This window comes from Leucopleurus acutus, assembly GCF_964270905.1.
Source record: "Leucopleurus acutus genome assembly, chromosome: 16".
Taxonomy (NCBI): Eukaryota; Metazoa; Chordata; class Mammalia; order Artiodactyla; family Delphinidae; genus Leucopleurus; species Leucopleurus acutus.
The window spans coordinates 29,894,077-29,903,686 of NC_139158.1; the positions used below are offsets into that span (position 1 = coordinate 29,894,077).

Sequence of the window (9,610 nt, forward strand, 5' to 3'; positions counted from 1 at the left end):
TCTCTATGTGCAAAGCTGTGTTCCCTATCTAGATAAGATTCCAAGGACAGTGACAGATTTTTCTCTTACAATGATAGTAACTGCTACAATGATAACATTTTCTCTCAAACTCTATGTGTGTATATTTTTACCATCATCATCATAAAAACAGTTGCAGCCTCCTGGGCTTCCCTGGTGGTGCAGTGGTTGGGAGCCCGCCTGCCAATAGAGGGGACACGGGTTCAAGCCCTGGTCCGGGAAGATCCCACATGCCGCAGAGCAACTAAGCCTGTGCGCCACAACTACTAAGCCTGCGCTCTAGAGCCTAGAGCAAGCCTAGAGCCCATGCTCCACAACAAAGAGAGGTCACTGCAATGAGAAGCCCACGCACCACAGCGAAGAGTGGCCCTCGCTTGTTGCAACTAGAGAAAGCCTGCGTGTAGCAATGAAAACCCAACGCAGCCAAAACTAAATTAATTTAAAAAAAATAAATAAATATAAAAACAGTTGCAGTCTCCTATTGCCAGGCCCTGTTCTGAATGCTTCAGATGTGTTCACTCATTAAACCCTTACAACAATCCTGCAGGGCTGATGATCTGGGGAGCTGAGGCTCTGGGAGGCTAGGACCCACCCAGAGTCCCAACACAAGGACAGGGCACCCAGGCAGTAACCCCTTGCTTGTAACCATTATAGTACCGAAGATGCAAACAATGAGTTAAACGCTTTTATTAGCCAAGCATTTCCATGAAGTTATGAATGCCTAGCACACAAGACAACCAAATAAACAAACTGAAAAGGCATGACAACACGTATCAGATCTCAAGATAAGTGCTTATCACTGACCCTTATTCCACTTTATTGGAAGAGAGCCGGCATTATCATATCTCCAGAGGAAGTTCTGCAGAATGTAGAATCCCAATTTCAGACTCTTGCACATGAGCAAACTTTACTTTGAGAGACAAGCTTAGGAGTTTGAAGCGCCTGGAGACAGAAAAACTGCAGCCTGTTACCAACGTGCAACCAATACATTAGAGGCTCATCACCAAGGACCACGGACTGTAAACAAATCCTTCCTCCACAGACTCTGCTTTCTCAAGAGACTCACTTATTTCACAAGTTAAACCATTACAGTTAATAATAATTATGTCCACTTCAGAGACAGACATACTAAATTCAAATTCATACAAGTTTTATGACCTGTATCATGTCTCTTAGGATGCTCCCATTGGAAGATACTGAAACATGTGCAAGCTAGAGTGTGAGGAAGGATAGGGCCTAGGGGGACTGGAAATCCATTCCCCCAAAGCACACCCCCCAAATAACAACGTCTGGGGTGAGGGGACATGGAGCCTGTGTCTGTGTGGCCTCCTCAGCACCAGGGAAGACACCTCCCAGAGGGTCCTACTCTGTGTCCTGAAAACCTCCATTTGGTCAGGATCCAGCCCTCTGGCCAGCAGGACAAGGAGAAGCTCCCGGCAGGGTGGAGGCAGACTAGAAGACTAGCAAAAGGTGTTAAAGGCGGTGCTTCTCCTGATGAATCACCCCTGAAAGATGTCAAACTGGGCCAGCGAGTGAGGCCGGGACTGAGATGCTGAGGTGCCGGGGAGCCGGCAATCACGGCGAGATTGCCGTAGCAGGGCTTTCAGCCCTAGAAAAAGTCACAGCTCTGGCACAGGCGCGGTGCCCAAACTGGCAAGAGCAAACTGCTGTTAGGAAAAGTCAGGCCAGAACTCGCCTCTTTCATTCATCCTATGACGAATTCTTGTTGATCTTTTACTGCGTGCTAGGCCCCGTACTGGCATCTGACAATTTCCACGTGAACAAGCCACCCAGGCCTCTGTCCTCACAAAGCTTACGTTCAAATCTGGGAGAAGGAAACAAACATATATTCAAGTAAGACCATTTCTGATAGTGAAAGGTCATGCCTGAGGAACCCTGGCCAGCTTCCTGGGGATCTAACTCACAGGTGGGATAAAGCTTGAAGAGCCCAGAGCACCCACCAGCTGGTCTAACTCTTTGGCGATGAGAGGACCTTATGATAACATGTTGAGTGAGACGGTGGGAGCAAGAACAGGAGAAGCTGCAGATGACAGTAAAACTCCTTGTTGGCTTAAGTCACCAGGGCAATTTTTATGAAAGAATTGTTTAGGTTTGTTTTGTTTTGTTCTGTTTTTTGTGGCCATGCCACGCAGCTTATGGGATCTTAGTTCCCGGACCAGAGATTGAACCCGGGCCACCGCAGTGAAAGTGCTGAGTCCTAACCACTGGACTGCCAGGGAATTCCCAAGAATTGGTATTTTAAGGATACAGTTCGGCATCTGGAGACAGCACAGATGCAGACAGGTGAGGTGTGTGCAACAGTGAGTGAGAGAAGGACCATCAACGTGAAATGGCACAAGAAACACTCCTGGGTTACTGCAGGCACTACCCTCACGTACTGTAAGACAGAAGCAGCCCCTGAGGGGACGCTCCTCCAGTCCATTCTCCAAACTTCGGCCAGACCACAGCACACGGCTCCCCACTGTTCTCAGCCTAGTGTCCAAATTCCTCAACAGAATTTACAAGGCCCAGTGGGACCTAGGCTCTGTGACCTCTCCCGCCTCATGGCTCTGCTCTCGGGCCCTACACACCCCCTTGCCCTGTGTCTCTCTCCTGCAGGCTTCTCAAACGCTGTTTCCTCTGCCTGCAGCATCCCCCCTTCCAGCCTGCCCCCTACTGCCTGTAACAACCACTCATCCTTTATGTCTCCATGTAAATGGATGTCTGCCTACCAAGGATGCTCCTGGCTCCCCAGCTGGGGTTAGAGGGTCTTCATCTGTGCTCCCAAGCTTAGATGGGTGGGAACAGTCTGGAGTGCTCTGATGGCCTGGGGGAACTTTAGACTTGACATAATGGATGCGTCGGACTCACTATGAGTGATACGATGAATATGACACTCTAAGAAAATGAATCTGGCGATATTGTACCCCAAGCTCTAAAAATAATCAGTGCTATCTTAGGCAAAAGTTGAATATACCAAGAGTAGGTGAATGTCTGCCTGCTGGGTATACATTCCTCTTCTCCCTAATTTTCCTACGCTGAACCATCCCTTTCTCTCATTCTCTGTCCACTAGCTTGGAAGGAGCTGATGCCACCCTGACTCCAGGGAAGGGCCACTTAGAGTACCCCATGCCCCCCTGTCACAGTGACTAGCTCAGGGGCGGGCATGAGACCCCAGGCTGGTTCAATGGTGCTCATTTCTGGACTTCTGCTGGCAATATTAAGAAAAGAAGCTCTCTTTTTCCCAGGGGTTGCTAAGCTGATATGATGTAAGCCTGGAGCATGCTGAGAATGACACCAACCCAGAAGAAAGCGGAGACAAGAACTGGAAAGAAGCACATACAGACAGCTTCGTCTGAACACTGAGACGCAGCCATGGCTTAGCTAGGACAGCCTGCGCAGTGGCAAGAGCCAATCAGTTCCATTTGGGGCTTAAGGCAATTCCAGCTGGGCTTCTGTCACTTAAAACCAAGAATCTTGACCCATACACAAAGGTGATTAGAATTAAGGCAACAACACCAAGAACCTTGACCCATACACAAAGGCGATTAGAATTAAGGCAACAACACAACCCAGCACCAAGAAAGTTCTAGCAGTTTGTGGACTCAGTCCCTAGTGAAGGTGATGCTTCAGTAGCAATCAGGCAATTCCATCAGTCAAGGTTTCCGCTTGTCAATGTCACAGCCTTGCCACTAGTCTGGGCAATAAACCACCCATGATGTGTAGCAAATGACCTCTTACTATTTCAATCTGCCTCAACTAAATCACTAACTCCATTCAGTAGACAGAGACCACAGTACACAGCTTTCCATTAATTAGCAAAAGTAAAACCCTGTCTTAAAGCAAGATTCCCTTACAGTTTGAAAGCCGGGAATGTTATGAATAATGTGGTTCAAAAAGGGTTTCCAGCTGCCCGTACTATCTTCTCAGTTGTTCTGTAAATCTCAAACTGCTCTTAACAGTAAAGTCTATTTAGGAAAAAAAAAAAAAAGGAAGAGGGTTCTCAGATGCTTTGCGTGCCCCCCTCCCAAAACTGTCAATTCTAAATTCGTTTAAATATCTTAATCTCTCCTCTCTACCCACACTGCCCTAGGTCAGGGCAACAGTGTATTAGGAACTGTCACTTGTCACTGGTAGAGTGACCAATTAGTACTGGCTGCCCAGGACTTTCCCAGTTTTAGCACTGAAAGTCCCACGTCCTGGGAAACCCTTTAGTCCCAGGTGCCCCGCAACGGTTGGTGGCTCTCTGTATCAGAGGAGGCCCAAGCCCTGTTCCACCTCCAGCCTTGTGTCCCATAACCACCAGCCCCACCTTGACACTCCACAGACCCCAGGGCCGTGTCCACACGGTGGCTCCTGCTCATCCTTGACAATTCTGCTCTGGTTGCCTCCTCCAGAGGGCTCCCAAGAAGGGTTCCCACAAAGCCCTGAACCTACGGTGATCCCAGCACTTGTCATACCACAGTCACTGGCTCTATGGCTATCTCCCCCACCAGCCGGCGAGCTCCCTCAGGGAACGGGCTGTTCTGTGCCCAAGCATTGGGGTGGGCACTAGCTGTTTATGGCACTCTTTCCCAAGTCGCTTTGGGATCTTCTAAGCCCCCCTCCAACACACAAATCGCCAGGTTCTTCAGGCTACAGTGTGGATTCAGCTGATCCACCAGATCCAGGGCAGGCAGCTCTGGTTTCCAAAAAGCACCCAACAGCCGTGTGACCTGAACAATGAACCTGGGCAGTTCCCAGGATACTTCAAAGGAACCTGAGAACCTTCACCATTCCCTGGCTGGGCAGAGGGCGAAGATGGCCATTGGGCAGTGAGACTCAGCCAAGTTGAAAGTCTTCCCAAACTGACTTTTAGGAAATTTTACTCAAAAAGACAGTGTAATGAGTGCAAACACTGAAGTCAAATCCTGGCTTTGACACTGTTCAGCTGTTGTCACCTTGGGCAAGTGACTGAACCTCTTTGGACCTTAATTTCCAGTCTAAAAAATGGAAACAATAATATTTCTGACAACTCCTAAGACTTATGAGGACTAAAGGAAATAACACACAGGAATTCCTTAACAAGCACCTGGCACCGAAATGCATTCAATAATTACTAAAGTAATTTAAAAGGGTTAGAATCAGGCAGAGTTAGGTGAGAGCTTGCAGATACCTGGATGCTGGCAGCAGGCCCAAACTCCTTTAGATACCCCTCCTTCCCTTCTTCTCGGCCTCATCCACCCACTCTCTAAATTCCTGAAATCTCTAAGCCTCTCCCTTTCCCGTCCAGCTGCCCTCCCATTTAAGATTCCTGTTTCCCTACACAGCCCCGTGCTTGCCCTAGGCCTCTCTCCTCCCCATGTCCTCTCTCATCACCACCCCCAAAAACCATTCCTTATTACATAATGATCCCTCCTGCCGCCCACTCTTTGAGACCCACAAACATTTATTAAACACCTGCTCCATGCTAGAAAGGACACAGCTGAGAATTACAGCACCCCTACCCCCAGCCAAATGAGAAGCCCCCATCTAACTTCCCTCCCACCAACACTTTCCAGGGGCCCCTGTCTTCCTCCTACTGTTCCCTGCCCGCCCTCTCCATCCTTCTTTCCCATTAGTAATCCTGAGAGCTCCTTCTGGAAATCAGCCAATTTCTTACCACCAAAGGTTTGCTTACTCCCCCACTCTCTCCCCCCACCCCTCAACACTGTATTTTCTTCCCTGAAGTCATTCCCTCTTCAAAGGTCTCTATTTTCCTTCACCTCCACCCCGCCCCCCCGCCCCCCGCTAAAATATCCTAGGCTCTGCCTGCATGCTCTGCACCTCTCCCCGATTCATTATTTTTTTTCATTCTTTAAGTATCTATTGAGCTCCTACTGTGTGAGAGGCTCAGAGCTAGATGCTGGGAATACAGCTTTGAGCAAAACAAGCCATCTCTGCCCTCCGGGAAGTACCAGTTTAGTAGCAAACAGAACAGCAGTAAAAAACAAAACAAAACAAAACAAAAACTCACACAGGATAATTGCAGATAGTGGAGATTAATCAAATGAATGAAATCTAACAGAAAGGAATTGAGGCAGGGGAGGCACTTTAGGTAGGGTGGTCTGGGAAGGCCTTGCCCAGCTGATAAACACTGCTACCATTACTGGCCACCAACTGTATAACAGACACTGGATCGATCTCTTTCCACGCACAATATTACTGAATCCTTGCACAATGTTCACCATTCCCATTTGCAGATGAGGAATCAGAGGCTCAGAGAGGTGAAACAATTTGTCCAAGGTCACAAAGCCATTAAATGGTGGAATCAGGATTTGAATGCCAGTCTAACTGCAAAGCCACTCTGTGTACTCCTGCTTCCCAGGACCACCTTTGCCACCGGCCTCCCTCGGAGCTCTACTTCTGACGCTTTAGACTCCCCTAAGAAACTACTTTGTTTTTTTGTTTGTTTGTTTGTTTTTTGCGGTACACGGGCCTCTCACTGTTGTGGCCTCTCCCGTTGCGGAGCACAGGCTCCGGACGGTCAGGCTCAGCGGCCATGGCTCACGGGCCCAGCCGCTCCGCGGCATGTGGGATCCTCCCGGACCGGGGCACGAACCCGTGTCCCCTGCATCGGCAGGCGGACTCTCAATCACTGCGCCACCAGGGAAGCCCACTAGTTTGTTTTTTAATTATTGTTCTTTATTGAGCACTTGTAGAAGCTTCCAGCTTTACGTACATTCTCTGACCCTACCCTCAAAACAATCGTAGAAAGCAGGTGCTCTCACTGTATCCATTTTACAACTGAGGAAACTGAGGCCTAAATTCATCCACTTAAGTTCAAACCCACATCTGTCTGACTCCAGGATACAGACCTCTGACCCGTAAGCTGTCCAGCCTAAGAAGTACCACCCCGGGGAAGCTTGGTGCCCATCGTCCGGCCCCAGCAAGACCGAAGTCTGCATCCGTAAACCGAAATCTCATCCCCTTACTTTACAGATGGGGATACTGAGACTCTGAAAAGCGGAGCGACTTGCCCAAGGTCACACAGAGAGGAGCTACGGGGTCAGGGTTCGAACTCAGGCGCCCTAAGTCCAGAGCCCTAGCGCTTAACCGCCGCACAGCCTTTCCCGAGCGCCTCTCTCGGCCCTCCGCCTCCGCTCTCACACTTCCCAGCGCCCCCGGCCAGGGGCTATGCGCCTCCATCCCCAAGTCCAGCCTCGCGGCCTCCCCCTTCTGCCCCCAGTACACTCACTTGAGGTGGTCCAAGGAGTGGATATTGCGGGAAGACTTGCCATGGCCCCCGCCCACCCAGCTCCGCGAGCGGCCAAACATGTCGGCGGCCCCGGCCAGTCGCTTGCCTCACGGTCTCATGCCCAAGCGGCCGAGAGGCCAGGCGCCCGCGGCGGCGGCACAAGCGGAAGAAGCAGCGGCTGAGGTGCTCGAGAGACTGCCAACCACCTTCCCCCCCCGGCCCACAGTCCAGCACTGACATTCAGCCGGAACCGGCCCTTCGACCGCCGCGCTTTACGGCGCCGTCACGAGGAACGCTGGGAAATGCAGTTCGCCCGCGAGGCCCCTGCTGACAAGACTCTCCGAAGGAACTACAAGGCCCGGGGTGCATCACGCAACTTCAGGCCGGCGACCTTGGAAAAGAGGCGGAGCGAGAGGAGGACAGTCCGCAGTATCTTAGGGATAGGCGGGAATGGGAAACCTATGGGCGGAGCCCTGAGAAACGAATCCGTGAAGATTGGGGAATAAAAGTTACCACAATATTAACAATTATTACCTTTATGATAAGACTAAGAATAGCTGTTGCTTGGCGTATGCCGCGTGCCACTGCCCTAAGCGCTTTACATATATTGTTATTTAATTTTCACAACATCCCTGTGAGGTGGGTACTGCTATTATCCCCATTTTACCCAGGAGGAAACTGAATCACAGAGGGATTGACTTGTCCAAGGTCATACAGTTAATAAGCGGCAGACCCAAGGTTCAAACCCAGGCACCCTTATTTTTATGCCCCAACAAACGAAACTTCAGAAAACCGGTAACGTCCTGGTTTGTCCTCACAGCCTTTTTCTTTTTCTACTTCAATTAAAAAATAAATATTGAAAGGCCTTCAAGCAACAATGTACCAAAACTGAATGTCCTGTGCTTTCAGAGCATTTCTCTGGTCTTCGCCGAAAATCCATGCCATTTCCAAAACAACCACACTTATAAAAATAAGGAAACACACAGCTTCCTACACCAGCCAAGAAGATGTATCTAAATTTCTCTCCTGTATCGGGAGTGGGAAGCTCCATGGAGGCGATACTGCCCTGTTCACCATTCATTCATCCATTCATTCATTTCTACACCTCACAGTTATCTAAGGTCTACTGTGTCCCATTAACTGTGCCCAGGACAGAATTGGGCTAAGGGTCAATATTCTCCCCAGTGCCTAGCACAAGGTTTGGCATATAATAAATGTTCAACAAATATTGTCAGAGTGAATAAATGAATGAATGAAGATTTGTTTCACCTTCAGCAGTTGGAGGGTTAATGGTTTGCTGTGTAATTCACCTAAAGGGGCAAGAGACAGTCATGGAGAAAAAAGGGCAGGTTCTGGCCTCCAAACACACACAGGCCCAGCAGCTTCCAGGGTCCTCCTGTTTCTCTGGGCCTCAGTTTCCTCATCAGCAAAAATGAGTAACATACACTTCCCCATCTGGCTCCAATTAAGCAATGCCTGTAGAGCACCCAGCTCAACGTGACCTGAGATTTAAAGGTCTGTGGACTCCTTTGGGAGCCACCTTGGGCAAAATCAGCCTCCTGAAGGACGTAGAGGGGTTACCGCTGGGGAGGGGCATCAGCGAGTGGAAGAGACTCACTTTTCTGTGTACTTCTTGGTTGTTTGAATGTTTAACCACGTGCACTATTATTGTTTTAAAACGTGTTTTACAAAGTAAAAACAAGAAGCAACCCTAGTGCTGCAGGTCTGACCTGCCGGGAGTTTCTTTACTCAGGTGTCACGGAACCCTATTAGGCAGATTTCCATCTACCAAAATCCCCGGCCCGCCCCGCTGAGGGGGCAGACCTTCCAGCAGCCAGAATTTGGAGAGATAAAGGGGGCACTGATTGATCTTCCCCACCGTGGAAAATTGCCACTTTAGGAAAGGCCAAAATTTTCAAGGTAAGGTCCACCGTCCCTGCCCCCCCCGCCCCCTTTTACAGCAGGTAAACTGAGTCCCAAAAAGGCGTGACGCCAGTACTCAAGTCCAGCCGGGTGCTGATGAAGCTCGCGGTTACCTTCAGCTTTTGTAGCCTTAGGATACGTCTAGGTTTGAATTGCGTTCTGACTCTTTCCCCTCCCCCTACTCTGTCGCGGATTCGCAGAGCGAATTGGATTCCAGATCGGCCCTGAATCCGGAACTAGTAAAGCAACTCAGAAGCCAGCGGCTCTAGGGGCGGAGCGAGGCGGTACCCGCCCCCGGACGGCTCGGGCCAGTGAGCTCGGACGTTGGGCGAGCCAATGAGCGAGGGCAGGGGGCGGTGGGCCAATGAGCGCAGGGCTGCTCCGGAGGCGGTGCTCGGAACGCTACCAGGAGGGCGACGCGGCGGTCGCAGCAATGGGTGCTGGGCCTTCGGG

The 9,610-nt window shown here is 50.1% G+C and overlaps 1 protein-coding gene across 2 annotated transcripts in view; it reads right to left on the bottom strand.

The window, feature by feature from the left end:
- Window positions 1-7,443, bottom strand: part of CLEC16A (C-type lectin domain containing 16A) — a gene marked incomplete at its 3' end in the record, with an annotated part of 207,021 nt that extends 199,578 nt beyond the window's left edge. For both annotated transcript variants that reach the window (XM_082857533.1, XM_082857532.1), the window contains exon 1: window positions 7,235-7,443. In XM_082857533.1, coding sequence (XP_082713659.1) covers window positions 7,235-7,314 — 80 coding nt within the window. In that variant the 5' untranslated portion in view covers window positions 7,315-7,443. The remainder of the gene's footprint in view (window positions 1-7,234) is intronic.
- Between the last annotated feature and the right edge of the window lie 2,167 nt (window positions 7,444-9,610).